The following is a 20,275-nucleotide window of genomic DNA, read 5'->3' on the forward strand; positions in this document are numbered from 1 at the left end:
ACAAAACAAATGCTGAACATATCCTAAAGATTTATTTGCTGTTGAACACTTTGCTTGTCTTGGGTAATTCAGCAATAAAGGAAACATCAACACCATCAATTAAGGACATTTTAATACCCAAAGCAAGTTATAATAGCTGGAAACTTCTGTAATTGTTCCATTTGAAATTTTGACAATGTCACAGTAAATAAAACTTGTAGTACAAAAATAGATCCTCTTCAGAGCCAGATCATTTCTCCCCCTTTCCATAAGGAAAAGCTTCTAATTGGAACAGTATCTAAGGCAAGGACATTACACAGAGCTTCCTCCCTTATAGGTAGGTTGTTTTTTGTGGTTGACACAGAGCAATTTGAACCAAAACGAAATCCATGCCAAGTCCTTAGGTCATGACGGAATGTATAATGGTATGGAAGCCGCCCCCTTTAAGGGCAAAATGAGAGCAGGCAAAATGAGAGCAGGCAAAAACCGCAGGCGCTGGTCCGGCCCCGCAAACACCATTTGAGTAGGCAGCAGAAGACTGGTCCTTTGGTCTCCTAATGCCAACCAGACGTCCAGTTGCCTGGTTCGCCAAGCAGGCAGCAAAGAGTGAATTATAAAAAATAAGCAAATGAGAAATTGCACAACAACGTGACATTGGCAGACGAGGGCAAGTGCTGAGAAGTGCAACTGCAAATGTCCCCAAAAAAATGCTGAGTCAGCTTCTAGTCAAAGCTAAGCAAACATCGCAGAATAAACAGGAGGAAATCAATGTGTAGTCTTTGCACATTGTTGCAATCTGTACATACCTTAGCACACATCTGAATTTAGCAGGACAAAGAGATGCTTTTGGTGAAGATTTACAAAATGTTCTCCAAATTGTAACCTAATTTGTTTAAGAAGCAATGTAATGTTCGAAAATACAATAGTTTATACAGTACTTTGCTCATTCTAGAAATAGTTCAGAATCTTCTCTCCCAATGACTTACTACCAGCTTCTACACACTCTCCTGCAGCTCCCACTTCTACAAAGCGAGACAATATAGCAGCTTCCTGGAAAGGCACGAGCACATTGTGTCAACATTTGATTTAAATGTTTTAACACACAAAAAAAAAGTTGAGCAAATAAATTAAATAAATAGCTGGAGATGTAATGGCTGAGTCACTCAGTACTGAAACAGTGGGTGATCCCTGACCGTAACAACTACACATCCCTCACTAAAGAAATAAATAACACTCACTCCAACTGGGGGGGGACAAACATAATCTCTCATCAAAAGATCATTGACATAAACCTTCAGTACAGTATTTCTTCTGAATGCATTAATATATTGTACACAACAAAAACATGTTTTGTGTCCAGTGGAAAGTTTAACAGTGGAAAGTTTTCAACAATGACATGTTGAAATACTGATTTAGTTCGTGTTCCCAATACAATCACAAACATTGCATTTTGGAAATATGGTCAGGTGACAAGACATGAGAAGAATTTTGGTGTGTGTGTGTGCCCCTCCGGTGGTGGAGAAGTGTCTGGAAAATGCATCTAAAATGATGCTGTGAACACAAGAATAACTGTACGTGTTTCCATATCAGTACAGTCAAAGTAGAGAAGCATCGCAGTATAAACTATTCCATTTCTTACGAGACTAAAGCATGATTTTTCTCTCCAAACGCTCCTAGTAAATGCGAGATTAGCTGAAGTTAGTCTTCCGCAGGTGCCTGTTGGGGATTTCTATGGCGCTGACTTGCAGGGGCCAGGAGCCGCCCATGATGCCCGCCTGAATGGCGACCCCCGTCACCACGGCAAGGTCCGGGTCCACAGAGGTGTTGGGCTCCTTCCCAAAATAATCTGTAATCAGACTCCTGATCCGTGGTATTCTCGTCGACCCACCCACCAGGACGATCTCATCCACCTCCTCTTTCTCCAGGTGACCCTCGGCCAAAACCGTCTTGATGGGCGCCAGAATCTTCTGGAATAGGTCCTGGTTGAGGTCCTCAAACACCTCGCGGGTGATGACGCTTCGAAAGACGACAGGCTTGGGAACGGACCCCCGGGCTGCTCCGGGGACCTGCAGGCGCAGGGGAACCCGGATGCTGGCGCTCGGCTGCAGGGTGAGGTTGAGCTTCGCTTCCTCCACTGTCTGACGGAGGTGATGGATGTCTTCTTTGAGAGTGGCCTCCACACCAAACTGCTCTCGGACCTGCTCCATTGTGTACTGGAGCAGCCGCTGGCTGAAGTCTTGGCCTCCCAGCTTGTTGTTCCCTAGGACAAAACCACGTTCATTCAAGTTCAGTTCAAGCTCAATATCCTCTGTAAAATGTAGCTGTAAATTAAAACTTGCATTGCCCAAATAATGTCATGGAAAGATGCTGGTGAGAATGATTTTTTTTAACCAGTCAAAGCAGCATTGTGTAACTTGTGGTATTTGCACCCCTACAGTTTTAATACAGTTTTCAATTGTACTTTTACACAACTGTTGTAAAACTTGTCTGAAAATAATTTATTTACGTTTCAATAACAGTCTGTTACAAACGCATATATATAATGCACCTCAGCGGGCAGCGGGGCCGCAAACGGGCTGTTGGCCCGTTTGGTGAGGTCAAGCGGCTACGTCTTATGAGCATTATTACCGGTCATTTTGACCGATAAGTTTATAATTTAGATTATTTTATTATAAGTTTTACCAGGCAAAAAAACAAAAACAAAAAACAACAAAAAAAACCCCACTAATTACCACAATCAAACATCAAGGTGACGTAGTGGAGTAAAGCGTAACATCAGTTGATTTTGAAGCTGTTATTTTAAAAGGTCAAAAAAGTTACAAAGGGTTGCTTTAAGACTTCAAGAAAACCTTTTTGAGTTATCAGCTCAGACATATTGATCCAAATTTAACCAGATTATGTTTATTTGCTTATTATATGGACAAATATGACATGTTTATACAAATATAAATTTTCACTTATGGGCGAAAACTATATCCCGGTGACATACACTCCTGTCTTTTTTTTTTTTTCCCCCAAAATAGCGTTCCTAATATTTGCCTCTCTGTGCCTCTCACACACTAGAGCTTTGAGATGCCTACCTGCCATGGCCCTGGTGAGGAACATGCCTCCCTGTTTGCTGAGCAGAGAAACATCTAGAGTTCCTCCGCCCAAATCCACCACCAGCACGTTGGACACATCCACCTTGTGGAGGCCGTAGGCCATGGCTGCTGCCGTGGGCTCGTTGATCACACGCAGAATCTCTAAACCTGAAAGTACAGTGGAGTCAGTTATTCAGTATTTCTACAGGTTAATAACATTATGCATACAAAACTGCAATAGTGTAAATGGCATCCTTAATATAAAAATTGTATTTGAGTATGTAAACTATGCATGCATGCTACATTAAATACTGATTAGCAGGGTGTGTTAGACCAGTCGAGATCTGTTTTTATCCTCTTCTAAAGCTTTCTACTGACAAAGAGCTATGATTACAAGTGGACCGAAGGTGATCTGAGAACTAACAACCCACAAGTCAGTGTCAACACAGTCAGTGTTGTGTGTTGCAGATTATCAAAGGATGAGGAAGTAGAACTTTTAAAATAAGGTCAGTAATTTACAGACTGAACCCCAAATGCTCAAAAACATTGATTGCCACTGCAGCCTCCACAGTCCTCTATCAGAAAATAATATTAAATACAGGAAATACAATTAAGATATTCAAATACACAAGATGCTAATTTTGAAGGGGGGTAAAATCATCATAGCATAGTGGTGTTCTGGCATAGTTCATTCTGGCATGACAATGAAATTCAAGAAGATTAATTTTTTAAGCACTAATTTCAAAAGGTCACTTTTTTTCAAGGACCAAAAACCCTGCAAAAAAAGGCTATTTTCAAGGTATTCCAGTACTTACATTTCTGAGTGTGAAATTAAAGAGCTTTCAGCCCCTCAAGGACCTGGTAAGTCATAAGACCTCAGTCTTGGCTGAAATCTGGCAGGTGATTTGCGGTGGAATTGTCCCTTTGTCCCACATCAAGGGCAAGGTAGATTAAGATCACGGGCGACCTCAGTAAGAACTACAAATCTCTGCACCACTTTAGGCCACGCCTCTACAATGGGAATAGGTCTTAAGTCATTTATGCGAAAACCTTTATCCAGGGACCACCTCTTGTGACGTACTAACCAGCGAGATTAGCGGCTTTGATCGTGTAGCTCCTCTGCCCTTCGTCAAACTCGGCGGGCACCGAGATGACGGCCTTCTGGATGGGCACGCCCAGCTGTTTCTCAGCCATCTTCTTCATCTTCAGTAGCAGTCTGGAGCCGATGAACTCCGGGCTGACTGAGAAGGTGTGGTTGGTGGTGATGAGAAATTCAGCTCTGCTATTGTTGTTTATCACCTGGCAGGGGGATAAGGAGAAAAAGACAGTTCGATTTAAAAAGTTGAGAAGATACACAGCTGCTACTTAATAACATCATTATATGCTGGGTTTTCAGACACTGCTATTATTGTTCATGAGACCTGCCAAAAATGGAGGGGATTGACACAGTTTAATGTGCAGCGTACTCTCTGGTATTATTTTCACTAAACCTTATAAGTATATAACTAAACTATAACTACTATGAAATTATCTGATCAAGAAAGACAAAGTGTGCTCCAATAGAGAAGTGATTCTCAACTTATTTTTTCCCATATCAAGGACTCTCAGTTTGATACGTTTTCGGTATCCAAAGACCCAATTTGATACGATTTTGTCTCCGGAGCTCCAATCTGAGAAGAGTTTCATTGGTCCAAACTTCCATAACTGTGTCTACTATAGTTATCGAAATAACAGTGAAACTAGGATCAAAACAGTCATTATTCTACATTCCTAATGGTGCTATCAAAATAACGGTCAATAATAATAATAATAATAATATAACTAAAAATATAATATAACTAAAAATATTTTGATGGGGACCCCCTGGAACCTCTCGAAGGACCCCTGGGGGTCCCCACACCCCGTGTTGAGAACCACTGCAATAGGGAATTCCCCCTGTTCTATCTACAATGTTAACCTGACCCACCCGGAATGGGTAGCGAGCGCTTTCTTGCATCAAGGCGTCAGGTTCGAAGATCTTTCCGATGAACCTCTTGGCATCGTAGATGGTGTTCTGCTGGGAGATGTCCGCCAGCTCCTGGGCTTCGTGGCCGGCCAGGACCTCGGTGAGGGTGAAGGAGACGACGCTGGGGATGCTCTTCCTCCCCTTGTCGTCCCCGATCACCTCCACATCGCCGATCCCCGGGTGGAAGACGCCCACGGAGCAGAACGTGGTGCCCAGGTCTAGACCTATGACCTTCGGCTTTGGGGGAGGCAGGTACTGCTGGCCCAGATAACCAGCCAGGAACAGGGCCAGGATGACGGAGCCTGGGGCACGGCGACGGAAGATAATGGTTATTTCACGTAAATATCATAATCTGACTCATTATTAAAACGGTGAAACATCAGTATATGCAAACATATCTCCCTATAAAGGCAGGAATCTACGCCTTGATCTACTTCACACTCGGTGGGTGTATCGCTGGGCAATTTCCATCGTGGAAATTGTGGGACACAGGACTCGATCAGACATGTTGTTCAACTGATGTAAGAAAGTCTCACATCTTGAACGGGTCATGCTCACGCCCGCATCTGACATGTTGTCCAACTGCGCCACTCAAATGAAAGTCTTGCGTTTTGACCGGAACACAAAATGGGATTCTACGCACAAGATAAACTAAATGAAAAGGCAGTGGCGGGGGCTAAGCGGCAGTATGGTTGCTTTTATTATTATTATTATTATTATTATTATTATTACTACTACTACTATCTATAAACATGGATACCATTTAAAAATCACAAGCGCGATTTGAAATCCATTTGAAAGGAAAAACCAAGCGGACGGCTCCGTCGGTGAAATTGCCGTGTAAAGTGAAGCGACACACGCTCGTTAGCTTGAGCAGCGCACGTAGATGAATGAACGTTGGGGTCTTACCGATCATAGACATTTCCCCGGACATTTCGACACAGCGCAGCGGCGGTCGCAGCGTTTCACCGTGAGCGACGTCGGACTCCGGCTTGGACAGAACCCGCGACGGACATGTCGAGCATATGGAGGAACCACACGTCACTGTTATCGCGCAGCCGCGGGTGCTGGGTAGTGTAGTCGACGGGTGATGGTTCCGCGTCATGCGCGACATTAAACTACATTGCCCGTGAGCCCTTGCGGAGGATTAGCGACGCCTAGTGGTCGAGCGCGACCCTTTCAGAATGAGCCAACGTCGTCGTCCTGAAATCTATTTTTCAACATGACATTTGCGGTAGATGCTGCATTTTATGAGGCAATAAAATAGTACGTTGCTTCTAAAATTGGGGAATTATATTGCACATTTTATCTCATCTCTCTCTCTCTCTCTCTCTCTCTCTCTATATATATATATATATATAAAGCCACAACATTAAAACCACCTGCCTAATAGGTAATTGTGTAGCTCCCCCACATGCCGTTGAGGCATGGACTCGACAAGATCTTTGAAAGTGTCCTGTGGTGTCTGGCACCAAGACGTGAGCAGCAGATCCTTCAAGTCCTGTAGGTTGCGAGGTGGGGCCCCCGTGGATCAGGCTCGTTGTTCCAGAACATCCCACAGGTGCTCGATGGGATTCAGATCTGGGAATTTTTTTGGAGACACCTTGAACTCTTTGCCATGTTCCTCAAACCATTCCTGAACATTTTTTTCCCAGTGTGGCAGGGCACATTATCCTGCTGAAAGATACAACTGCCGTCAGGGAATACCGTTGCCATTAAGGGGGGTACTCGGTCTGCAACAATGTCTTGGTAGGTGGTACGTGTCAAAGTAACATCCACATGAATGCCAGGAACCAAGGTTTACTAGTAGAACATTACCCAGAGCATCACAGGCTTGACTTCTTCTCGTAGTGCATCCTGGTGCCATCTCTTCCTCAGGTAAATGATGCACACACACCACACGATGTAGAAGAAAACTTGATTCATCAGACCAGGCCACCTTCTTCCATTGCTCTATGGTCCAGATCTGACACTCAACGTACCCATTGTAGGTGCTTTTGGCGGTGGACAGGGATCAGCATGGGCACGCAGCATACGCATACGCAGCAAGCTGTGATGACACCTGTTCTCAGGTGTGTTCTGACACCTTTCTATCATAGCAGCATTAACTTTTTACCAATTTGTGCTACAGTAGCTCTTCTGTGGGATCGGACCAGACGGGCTGGACTTCGCTCCCCACGTGCATCATTGAGCCTTGGGCACCAATGACGTCTCGTTCAGATCCTTACACTTGCCCATTTTTCCTGCTTCACACATCGACTTCAAGAACTGACTGTTCACTTGCTGCCTGTTCACACCTGTTGCTGATCTGTGTATACTATATATATCAGAAAAGTGCACAATTATTTTCATTTACAGTATAATTTAAAGATGTACTCATGTTCTTCCTTAATAAATAGGTTACAACTTTGTCACATTGGTTGTTAAATTGAGAAAGGCCTCAGTGAAGAGCAAGGTAAAAAAAAAATGTATATATGATTATTATAAAGGCTTTAATAGCAGAAAACACTAACTTATTTAGATACAATAAATACAAGTGGCACGTCTTAAACCGTTCACACAACAACAATTAAATAACCTTAGAATATTATTGTTAACAAACAATAAACAGTAATATAACACAGTAGGCTAATACCTTCTCCTCTGTATCTAGAGGACACTTTTTGCATTGGACACACATTTTTCTCCATTTTTCTCTGCTTTGCGAGACCATTGAGGCCGACATAAAGATCAACCCAAACTGACTGAACCCATTTGAATCCGTAAGATCTCAGGGTATTCAACTGATAAATACACAGGACTGACAGAAGCGCGTTATGTCTCGGCAGAGTGTGTGAGGGGCTCTCCGTCCTCCTTGATGTGCGTCTCCGAGCACTCGGAGGGGATGAAGCAGCCCGAGTCCCGTGGACAGTCGCTGTCCTCCTCCCGGGGACCATCCGAGGATTTGGGCTCCTCGCCGTCTCTCACGTCATCACCTGAAAGACACAAGTCAAAGTAGATTAGATGCATTACAACACATTACAGTTTTTTAGAATTATGCAGATGAAGGGGAAGACACAGGCAAAACATCCAGATAAATATTGTAAAATATTGTAAAATTGTGCAATAATATATGTGCTATAACACTGGTATTACACTGTACATACTTTAATAAGCTAGAAAGTACACAGTAATAATAGATTTGTATAGCTTTATACTCAATATACCATAACAATAATTAATCCTGGGCATAGTATTACATTTTATATATTCTCTTCCTGTATATATTTTTATATAACTAATTATTTCTGTTCTGTGTTTTTTAGCTATTTGTATGTATTTGACTTGTACTTCACTTTTTATTCTATTTTATTGTATTCTTCTTCTTCTTCTTCTTCTTATCATTATTATTATTATGCTCCATTTTTTCGGACTGTTAAGCTTTTTTTTAATGTTGTTAATGGTATGCACTGAAACGCACCAAACTTCACCAGAACAAATTCCTAGTAGTATATGTGAATGCTCCTGGCAGAATAAACTGATTCTGATTCTAAGATGATCATTTGGTTCCATTTAGTCATGTCAATGGAGCACTGTTTTGATCTATATATATTATATTATTGAATAATCTGTGCCTTTGAGTTTTTTTTATTTAGTCGCCATTAGTCTTTAGCGTCGCTGATGTATATTCTGTATATTTGTATATATCGGACTAATTCTGTTTTGTATTTTTTTGCTATTGTATTTATTTTACTTTTTTTATTTGACCTCACTTTTCATTCTATTATTATTATGATGCTTATTATTCTTATTGTATTAATAATAATAATAATAATAATAATAATAATGATAATAATAATAATAATAATAATAATATCTTTTTTAGACTGTTAATAGGAGCAAATGGGGGGGGGGGGCACCCCTGGAATCTGATTGGCAAAACAACAGCTTAAAAGGGGCTCAGATTCACATATATATATATATATATATATATAGTGTATATATATATGTATACAGTATATAACACATTTTTTTACATTAGCGAGCCCGCTTTATACCAAGTCCGTCATCGCATCCTAATCCATCCTGTTTCTTCAGTTCCTCCCCCAAGTGGCTGTCGGATGAACTGCGTCCGGGTTTCACTTCCAGTACCACAGCGAGCAGTCCACTTGTATAAAATGATGTTGAATACGGCGACTGTCCAAAGGAATGAACCGACTTCCGGTTTGATCTTGTCGCTTTGTCATTTTAGGTTGGAAGCAGGCTTTTCTTTTTTGTTGTTGTTGTCGTTAATGCTAATCGTCAGGACAAACAGACTCTGATTGGGATGGAATTAGGTTGCCCCTCCACTTGCATAATCTAGTTCAGCTTGATTAAATTACTGGAATCTGGTTTTGGTCAACAGGCCTGGCACGGTCACGCTGCAGACACCGCCATCTGTTTGACCGATCCCTAAACCAAACACACACTCTCCCACGGCCCAAACTGCACAACTGAGGATTCCACACGCAGCGGGTCGGGTTTTAACGCACGGTTCAACACGCCGCAAAGTAAAAGCCACTAAATGTAGAACCAATGATACTCTGAATCGAAGCCCCTTTGCCGCTCTTGTTTTTAGTCATATTTGTGATAATCAGCCTTTCTGGTTTGAGATGAGATGAGATTAGGAGAGCACCTTCTGTCGCCTTCCTCAGTTTTTAACTCGATAACAGGAAGCGGCTGCATGGCCTCGCATGGGCTGTGATGACAGGCAGGATGTTTAACTCGAAATGTGGAAACGTCGGCATGCGGTGACACACTTTGGGTAACTTTAGTGTGGGGTTAGGTTTTTTTTCTAGGAGACTTTGTTTGCTGCCAGTTTCCAGCAATGAAAAAGAACGAAAAACAACTATAAATGACACTTGATATGTACCATAATATCTATAAACTACATTGAGGTGGGTTTCTTTATTATCAACATCACTGGATGGAGTTATTTTCTAAATTGTCACCTAAACCTTAAAAGAATAGAACTGATATTCTCTGTTTCTGGAAATTTGGGTTTTGAGACACCTTTTATGCCTCTGTTTAAAAAAGTGACAATCGCATGGTATTATTATTATTATTATTATTATTATTATTATTATTATTATTATTATTACTACTACTACTACTAACCATAACAACAACAATGTGAATATTATTATTATTACTATTATTATTTTTAACACCAACAACAACAACAACAACGTGAATATTATTACTATCATGATTACTATTATAATCATTATTGTTATGTTACTGACCTGTGTAGCGGTACTCGGCTGCAGTGAGGAGCTTGTGTCTGTGCTCGGGGTCTTTGACATTTAGTTCTATGAGGTGCTTTTCCTGCAGATGCATCAAGTCTTCTACTGTCTGGTAGCCATTCAGGAGCAAGGCAGAGGCATATTCCTAAAAATATGAATAAATAAATAAATCAATCACATTGTTTTCTATGATATCCCCGTTTACTCTTAGCCAAAATGACTCTCAAACTCTGTTGTGCACATTTTTCTTCGCAAATTGGCAATTGAAAATGATTAAAAATAGCCTATTAGTCTTATATTCCAGTTGATAAGTAAAAAACTCATTAATTTTTCAGTGAAGAGAGACTTTTTTATGACACCTTTTGGGTAGTATCGAAAGAAAGAGTGTAAAAGGGATGTGAAACTGTAAATTGGCTTATATTATTACCACAAACAGCAACTGTGGTCATTCATTCTCAGTGGTGTATAAGAATGTGATATATGAAAAATAAAATATTTCGTTCATATTTTTCTATAACTTCCTTCTTAGTTTCAATGGGAGTCATTGCCTTTTTCTTTTTCCCATCATCCTATTTCTTAGGACTCATCATGAAGGGTGAAAATAAACAAAATTGACAGCACAAACACAGTAAATATGAAAAAAAATATCGATAAGCCACGCACTACGTGCACACACGATGTAGGTCGCCCGCTGACTGACTGACTGATTGACTTCTGACTGACTGCTGACTGACCGCTGACTGACCGCTGACTGACCGCTGACTGACCGCTGACTGACCGCTGACTGGCCGCTGACGCGCCAACTGCAAATTTCCACGCGCGTATCTTGGAGCAGTCAGTAACAAGTCGATACAAATTCTTGCGACTATTGCTACTCGTATCTTGGATTAGTCGTAAGTAGTTGCAGTCGTAATTTGAGGTACCACTGTATTCTGTTTTGATATTGCAGATACTAGTTGCCCTGACTTGCAGTACCGGCGCCCACCTCTAGGTGCAAGCACTCCAGTAGCTCCAGAAGCGTTTTGGGCCTTGGTCTCCTGCACAGCTTCTGTTGTCTGATCTTGGGGGTCTCCTCCTCTTTCTCTTTCTCCACCAGAACTTCCACGTAGATGAACTTGAAGTTGCCCACTTTGTTGTTCAGCATGCCAGTCCAGATCCCCATCGGAGGCTTGCTGATGATGCTGATGATATCACCGACCTGGGAGGGAAATGTAGATAGATAGATAGATAGATAGATAGATAGATAGATAGATAGATAGATAGATAGATAGATAGATAGATAGATAGATAGATAGATAGATAGATAGATAGATAGATAGATAGATAGATAGATAGATAGATGGATCGATAGATAGATAGATAGATAGATAGATAGATAGATAGATAGATAGATAGATAGATAGATAGATAGATAGATAGATAGATAGATAGATAGATGGATAGATAGATAGATAATATATGGAGAGATTTGAAAATATACCATAAACCTAAGAGTTAACTGTACATAATAACAAAATATGGAAATCTACATTACAACTAATGATAAACAACAAATATAAACTAAGAATAACAGAAAAAAAAACAATAAAAGATAAAAAATGAAAAAGTTAAAAAAAAGTAAAAATATAAACAAAATATACGGTCCCATACAATATTCATTCGTTTTTTTTTTTTCGTTTTTTTATTAACTTGACTTAACCACTTAACTTAACCAGACAAATAAATTCAAGATAGAAGTGGTGCAGACAATAAACCTGACATTAAATATAAGACCGCAAAGTGTCATGATGAATTTGTTCCTTCTTCCGTATGAAGAAATCTATCGACCACTTTCCACTTTCTGTCATTTTTTTGGAAACTTTGACAAGAAGGATTACAAGTGGGAAAATGCGCCAAACTTTGTACAAGTCTAAGCACCGTCGCCGTAGTAAATGTGGTTTGTCGCAGATGAGAAAAAATGGGGCCTATTTCGTGCCTTCGTGGACTCATAGACGGCCCGTGGGCTCATTTCAGCGACGGCCTTCCCTTGGCAGGAAGTGTTGTTCTACATATTCTGCGTTGAAAGTGCGTCAGGTCTACCTTGAGTTTGAGGGAATCTGTATCGTACGGGCTGGGGACAAAGTCGGTGTGGACCCGGGCTCGGCTGCAGAACTGTCCGTGGTACGACCCGTCCTCCTCCAGCCTCAGGCTGTCTCTCTGGCTCGAGCTGTTGGACTCGCTGGTGACACCGCCTGCATGAGTAAAAAGTCCAAGTTACCTTTAAAACGGCTCTCTTTAAATCACACATATCACCTTAACGGCAACATTCAAATGAAATAAAAATCTAGTAGAAAGGGAACCCTTGAGGTAGACAAGTTAACATGTGCACACAGGGGTGAATTTGTGTTTAAAACAGCCATTTCTTTAAGTTTAAGATCCAGAAAGGAGGATTTTATATTGGAGGATCTAAGAGGAACATTGTAGACACTGTCATAATTTAGTATAGTAATAACATAGAAAAACACTTTGATAACATTATAAGACATAACAACACTGTAATATCATTGTAGACACTGTAATAATTTCGCAATAACATAGTAATTTATACCTACTCATTAATTCGCACTACTATTTTATACATTTATTGTCCTGTACAGAATATCGATCTATGTTTGGATTTTATATCCACAGCCTTACAAGCAACCATCTCAAAATCTACTCAACTACAGTAACGTGAGTAGTTGTAATGAGTTACTTCCACCTCTGCATTAAAGTGTATATTTGTATATGTGTGTGCAGATTCTTACTGGACGAGCTCTGGCCGCTGTTGAGACTCTCTAAGGAGTTGTTGGTCTTTGCATGTTCTTTCTCTGCTGGAACTCCAGCCGCGGCCTCGGCCTCTGGATCTCTGTCGCCGTCATTGCCCTGAAAGGAGAAACACACGCACGCAGGGCTTAGATCAAAAAAATATCCGTGGCACTCGTGTGCTGGTTCATAATCATCTAGAAACCAGCGCGGTTTAAATTCTTCTTTCAATGTTTTTTTTCTTTTAGAGATGGACGTGGATTACTCGTAACAAGAATAAAGTTGAAACGACACATTTCCTAAAATATGTATAGTATACGTGTGTTGTGCATTGTGGGCCTTAGCAATTACTATTAAAACAGAGTGTTAATAGGACCAACCAGAAGCCTGCATGTAAGAAAAAGTCAGTTGTCAATTTCATCAGTTTATCCACTCCAAGGGAGAGACTTCAGTAATTAAGCTATAGCTAAATAAAACAGTTAAGGCATTTGGATGTGGTAAAAAAAAACACCCGAAGCCGGGTGTGAAACCACAAACATTTATTTCGCAAAACGGAAAATATTGTGACGGCACAGTTCGTCTTAACTGGGAAATTCAACTTCGTTCATTTACTGTATATCTGGTTGATCGTGACGGACAGCAAAGTGTTTTGGGAGGATGTGGGTTGGGTTCATGAAGGCGATAGTGCCTGATAAGCTTCTTGAGAAGAGCAGCACAAGCACAAGCAGTAGTTTTAGTTTTGTTTCTTTTGTTTGTTTGTAAAGCTGTTTAATCGTTGTTACCAATAATGACGTATTCAATTTGACAAATTCAATTTGTGTGTACGTGTGTGTGTGTGTGTGTGTGTGTGTGTGTGTGTGTGTGTGTGTGTGTGTGTGTGTGTGTGTGTGTGTGTGTGTGTGTGTGTGTGTGTGTGTGTGTGTGTGTGTGTGTGTGTTTTCAAATGATAGTATTTGTAAAATCCTCTTGAATTTACAAGGATGCTTGTTTTAACTCTGGTTAATCCATTTTTGGCAAAATGTATGGATTGGAACCTTATTGGTTGGCCATTTCCCCATATTGTGTAGTCTTCAAGCTGAGGGGATCCTACTAGATCCTTTCGGTCCAAGTTATGGTCCAAGAATTAAGTCAGTAAGCTCAAATCCAAGATAAAATGCAGACTCAAAACACAAGACGATTACAACCCCGGCACTAGATACACCCATGTTGATTACACACATTTTTAATAATAATAATTGAACAAAATGGTATCTTTATGTTTCCATTGGGGGCATTTGGGAATAAAATTTTTGTCCATCTCCGAATTGACTATTATTTTGGTTTAGAAGTGCACCAGAACATGGGTCCTCTCCTCACTAACCAGATGTATTTGCTCGGATCTCACTTTGAAACCAGTACAAGTGTGTGTGTGTGTGTGTGTGTGTGTGTGTGTGTGTGTGTGTGTGTGTGTGTGTGTGTGTGTGTGTGTGTGTGTGTGTGTGTGTGTGTGTGTGTGTGTGTGTGTGGGTGTGTTCTTATGACTCACCATTTCTTCCGAGAACGACTTGGCGTGCTTCTTCCCCATCTTCCTGCGCATGGTCAGCGAAATGACCTTCATCTTCTTGGCCAGTCCCACCGACTTGTGTGGCTCCAAAGTCTCGGCCTCCTCTAAAGCCTGTGCACAAAAGAGACCAAATCCCTCATTTATCCAACTTTAACTTCTTTCACGCTCAAAAAACGATCCATGTTATGACAATATCATCATCATCATGTTCACGTTGCTTCCCAAAAAGGTGCACAGAAACACAAACTGTGTTGTTGTTTCCTTCAAATATTCAAGAAAAATACATTTTTAGATGGTACTTTATTTGAAACATCCATTCAATGTATTTGCGTTATGCACGTGTTCCTCTATATGTTTTTGGTGGCAGGGTCCGCCATCAATCAATGCAAGTATATATATGATATAGATGATGACCCTCTATAATATGCCCACCACCTCAATCGACCAGGAAAACAAATAAAAACAATCGGTCTGGAGAGGTCAAACGTTCTATAAAAGAAAGAGACGGTAGGATGGATGATGAAAGTAGTTTTCAAAGGAATTTTCGGGACTTGCAGTGTTATCCACCCAACACAGACCATCGTATGGGTTCGTATGGGTTACCGCTTTAAAATGCATAACTCTCTATTTCCATCTCTGTTCAGTTGAACTGCTCTTACATACAAAGCTCATCGAGCATCTCGGGGTACTGAGAAGGTGTGGTCCTCCAACAAAAACTACAAACCGTGGTGCCTTCCTCCAGTTTGGCTGGCGACGGCTGTTGGTGTCTGTGGGTCTCGAAGCGGCCGAAGCTGGTGGTGCGCTGAGGGCAGAGATCAGAGGAATGAAACGGTGAGGATCCTGTGCCCCCCCACGGCGACCCCCTCACACCCCTGACCATAAAGACGTAGCACCGCAGTGCGGGGCGGTGCGAATCGACCGTGGAGGATCTTAGGGCGTATAGAATATCCTGCGCCATCGCCGTCTCGGAAATAGTAAAGTCCTGGTCTGTAGTACCCCGAAATATGTATTTATCAGGTCAAATCAACAACGTAGGTTTATCAATTTTAAAGTTATGTAGTAGAGTTGTAGAGTTCAAGGGTATTCCTTCCCTCTGCAGACCGTTGTGGGAATGTGTATGTCACTTGACCGACCTTCACACGGACTTGCTTTACTTTCCTCCATTCTGCAACATTTTTCAATATTTTATCAACCTAAGGCAGACCTAATCTTCTCAGATCCCATCCCCCCAATGGCAAAAGCTGATCGTCAAAATAATATAAATGATTAATCCCTGGAAATCCCTGGCTGGATCATCCCATGCAACCTCGACCACACTGACCGGCAAGCATCTGCTTTATGGCACCGAAATAGTGCTTTTAACACTAAAACTGAGCAATTCCTTCCCATTGTATATTATATAATCATGATACGTATCTATGTATCTTTGTATCTGTCTGTCTGTCTGTCTATATTTCATTTCAATTAAATGAAATGATATGACATTAATAGATTTGGATTCCTATATTCAACAGGTGAAATAAAAGATGCCACACAGCTTTTCTAACATGTTAGTTACTCAGTTATAGGCAAAATAAAAACATGAACAATCAGACTAGTGGCAGACTTCTCTGCCTTTTGCTTAAAAATGTACCTACCTTCGGTTTGCTGCTCTTCAGTTTGTCTGAAACATTGGACACTGTCCTTTGAAGCATTTTGCACTCTGTTTTTTTTTTTTTTTGCCGTTTACGGTTCAAATCTTAGCCCTGGCTCTTCTGTATGTGTACAAACTCTCTAAGGGACTCACTCTGACTGAAAGAGCAGCATTAACCAAACACCTCAACAGCTTTCCTGGCCGACTGGCCCACTTCCTCAAATCGCACAGGATGTGAGGCAACTCACATTCTGTCAATTACTGCAGAATCAGTCTTAAAGGGAAGAACATACGACCGTGTGGAAAAAAAAAAATCCCAAGAAGCACTTTGAGGACCAGGTTTTAGAAATAGGGACTTGATTAAAAAAAGGCACTTTGATGGTAAATATTGTATTAGGGTTGTTCACGATACGGTCAAAAAAGTTATTATTGAGTTATTATTATTATCATTATTATTTAATTTTCTATTTTTATTTATTATTATTATTATTATTATTATTATTATTATTATTATTATTATTATTATTACTACTAATAATAATGATATTATTATTATTATTATTATTAGTAGTAGTAGTAGTAGTAGTAGTATATTGTACTATGTTACTGAATAATATGTTTGGGTTATAATAATATCCATCAATGTAAAACGGTCCGAATAGAAACATGCTGCGGGACACTTCCTCAAAGTCCGAGTTCAAGATCAATACTTCATCACCCAACATCCATCCATATTTAAACTTTGTTATTTTACTGAGAACCACTTCAGAACGCTGCGATGGTGAATTAGACCAGACCCCTACTTCTACTCTCTGCCTTTTTACCCTCAGCTCATGCTATACAATTTCTTAACTTGGGGTTTACACTTTGAGGAAGTGTTGTGACACCAAAAGACACGGCAAGTGAGGAAGAGCCCGGAGTGGCAACTCTGCTGTTCTGAAACCGCTTCCGGTGAAAGCGGTGAAGCCTTTTTCGTGTTGGAACCTTAGAGAGAAGATATATTTTGAGTTGTCTATTTAAGATTTTGGTAAAAAAAAGAAAAAAGAAAAGAAAACAAGTAGAAGAACTACAGGAGGACCATCCTCTCTGAAACCAACTAAAACAGCAAACGTTCCCCGAGGTGTTAGAGGATGCAACTGGGAAAGTCACATTTGAACCATTTAAGAGTTATTTTCTCTGCCTTGGCATCAACCGCTCCTATATTACTGGGATTCCATCCATGGCGGGGAATCGATCGAAAACACTTTTTGGGGCCGTGAAACTCTGGGGGGGGGGGGGGGGATTTACGATTGTGTTTACAAGGATCTCTACAAAAAGAGAACTCCTCGGACAATACCATTTCCTAATCCCCCACCCCCCGTTCGCAATCAGATGTCAGTTCCTCTCAATCCAGATTACGGTCTCTAATCCCATAGCCAAGTCCCTCCAGACTCGCCGGGGAGGCGGTTGTTCATCTCAAGTGTTTTCATCAGAATGTCAGACGTCCTCTACGGCAACAGGGCGACCGACAGAGAGATAGCGTTTAAAAGATGTGATCAAACCTTTGTGTACTTTCGAGTCTTTTCAAATTCAGTGAGGCCAGGTGGAGTAAATAATATTTTGTATCTACGTTTGTATTTGTATGTTGGCCATATTCAACTGAAAACCTCATGTCTTTCTTCATTGGTTGAATGAACGCTCCACCTCTTGGCCGGTGTGTTAGAGAACGGTTTCTTTTAATATTTTGTGATGATCTTGGTGTGATAATGGCCAGTTTTGTGTGAAAAGCAGTTTCTGGAATGAACTGTAAACAGGAGACGACACTAACTTTTAGAAGTGGATGCCAAGTTGGCAACCAGGCACCAGTTGTTGCTTGCTGACTTTTAATCCTTTGAGAATAAAGGGATAACGATCCTATATAATTAAAATCCATATTGAAATATTCTCACTTTTTTATTTCTCTCAACAGTTTTAACAGATTAAATCAATGTGCCAGGATAACTTATTTTCCTTGGTGGAAGTTTCTAAACAAACAGAGGTATACTTAACTAATTATTTTGAACATATGAAAAGTGGTTGACAATGGCCCAAATCTGGTTACCCGGGGCAACTGGGCAACCATTATTGTCGGGCCATGATAATTGCAGCTAAATATGTTTTTACAAAAAAAGGTGACTGAAAAAGAGTGAAGGGCCAAAGAACAAAAAAAGATAAGATGATATATTATATACAATATACTGTATATATATTAAAAATACATCAATAGTAATTTTTTTTTATTCAAGATACAAAAAATGTATAATAAATAATTAAAAACAAACAAACACAAGACAGTTTATATATATTATATAAATATTATAATATATATATATATCATTTATTATTATTATTATTTTTTTTTTTTGATAAATAAAGGCTCCATCTCGTCGGGGGGAATTCCAGGGATGTTGACGGAATAGAAAACCGCTTGCACTGTTCAAGAAAGTTCCCTTTTTAACAATGAGCTGAGTAAAATAAAAAGTTCCCTCTGCTTTGATTGACACAGCAGGGAAAGCCGAGAGGGAGACAGAGCAGGAGGGTCCGGCTCGAGCTAAGCACACGGAAGGCCCAGGGGTCTCAACCTCTATAACCTCCTACAGGGGGTGGACGCAGACCGCAATGATCCCTCTCTAAGAATGTAAGAATCATTAACAGGATAAATCTATATGGAATCCCGCAATCACAACAGTGGCTCATCCCTCTCGTTTTAAACAATCTATCCCTCATGTCACGTAAATCCTACACGGCCGAGGTTTATGAGGTTTCCGAGGTTTACGCGAGGGGGTCTATGTACGAGGAGCTTTCGGAAAGATGGTGACTTTTCAGGATAATCACGACTGGTGTCTTGGGTTGGAGGTCAATCTCAACCACAGGCTTGGCACCGGCACTGATTAAACAGAGAACGATGCTGAGGGATATGCTGTGCAGGAAAAAAATGATGAAATCGTGCGATTTAAAAGTGTCACTTCATTTTGAATTTAAATCGTACTTGTACAGTACAGTCGTATGTAGGCTGACGGATCCATTGGCCTTTGAGTTCCTAAACAGCAAGGAGAAAAACGAAGGCTGGAAATGCCAGAACAGCTAAATAACACTTGTGTACATTTAATCAAAGAGCTGCGTTGGAGCTACACGTTGAAAACCGGTGTCCGTTCAGGCCAACGCCCCTGAATTTAAATGAATTGGGATGAAAGGTTTGACTCTTTTTTTCAGATTTGGTCTCTTGACGAGTCATTCAGTAAAAGGAGTCGTTCCGTTTTGAGACTCCTCATTGGTTTTATTCAGTGGGGGTAATGTACAGTCACCGGAGGAGGACTTTCGGTGAATGATGAACTGGAGTCAGAAGAGTCGGTCGGGTCTGAGTCTCGAATGGAATTCTCAAAAGAATCATTTAATTTAGTCTCAATCACCTATTTTAATGGAATGCATAGTGTAAATCAGTCACATTCAATATTAATTTTGCCTTATGCCTAGGCCTGTTTTCCTTTGGATTTGGACTCCCGACTCCCGATTTAAAAAAGATTTGTTTGCCACGAACATATTGTTTGCGTGTCCCTGCGTCACTACCCTGAATGTGAATGTGTGGAACCTAAACAACTGAAAAATGTCTTAAATAGGAAGAAAATGTATTTTAATGCACATCATCAACTTACATTTGGTTCTGACAGATCCACATCTGTGATGGAGCGCGGCATCATGGGTGAAACCTGGGATTTGGGGTCCGGTTTCGAACGCTCATCCTTCGCCGTCGCCAGGGCAGCTTTCCCTTCCCAGTCCTGGTCTCTGGGCAGGGGGAGGTCCTGGGAGTAGAGGCGGTACTCCGTGAGGGGCCGGCGACACGTGTGTTTGGCGTCCGTCCACACGGGGCTGCTCTCAGCCGGGTTGCTTAGGCGCTGGTGGTGGTGGTTATGGGATGGAAGCGTCGCTCCGCCGGAGAGGATGCTCATGTCCGAGCCCCGGCCGGGAGTG

At 41.0% G+C, this 20,275-nt stretch overlaps 2 protein-coding genes across 2 annotated transcripts; both read right to left on the reverse strand.

Annotated features, from left to right (window-relative positions):
• Positions 1-142: 142 nt before the first annotated feature.
• hspa13 (heat shock protein 70 family, member 13) lies at positions 143-6,064 on the reverse strand. Its single transcript, XM_080007255.1, has 5 exons — positions 5,974-6,064; positions 5,026-5,366; positions 4,145-4,358; positions 3,060-3,227; positions 143-2,239 (listed from the first exon to the last, which is right to left on the reverse strand). Exons 1-5 carry the CDS (start codon positions 5,996-5,998, stop codon positions 1,668-1,670), a joined length of 1,320 nt encoding a protein of 439 aa, XP_079863381.1. The 5' UTR covers positions 5,999-6,064; the 3' UTR covers positions 143-1,667.
• Positions 6,065-7,558: 1,494 nt separating this feature from the next.
• Positions 7,559-16,387, reverse strand: samsn1a (SAM domain, SH3 domain and nuclear localisation signals 1a). The gene is made up of 8 exons (XM_080007105.1): positions 16,293-16,387; positions 15,380-15,457; positions 14,638-14,766; positions 13,115-13,232; positions 12,408-12,559; positions 11,314-11,526; positions 10,329-10,473; positions 7,559-8,039 (listed from the first exon to the last, which is right to left on the reverse strand). Exons 1-8 carry the CDS (start codon positions 16,347-16,349, stop codon positions 7,879-7,881), a joined length of 1,053 nt encoding a protein of 350 aa, XP_079863231.1. The 5' UTR covers positions 16,350-16,387; the 3' UTR covers positions 7,559-7,878.
• Positions 16,388-20,275: the final 3,888 nt, after the last annotated feature.

This window comes from Zeus faber (genome assembly GCF_960531495.2).
Source record: "Zeus faber genome assembly, chromosome: 9".
In the NCBI taxonomy this organism is placed as follows: domain Eukaryota; kingdom Metazoa; phylum Chordata; class Actinopteri; order Zeiformes; family Zeidae; genus Zeus; species Zeus faber.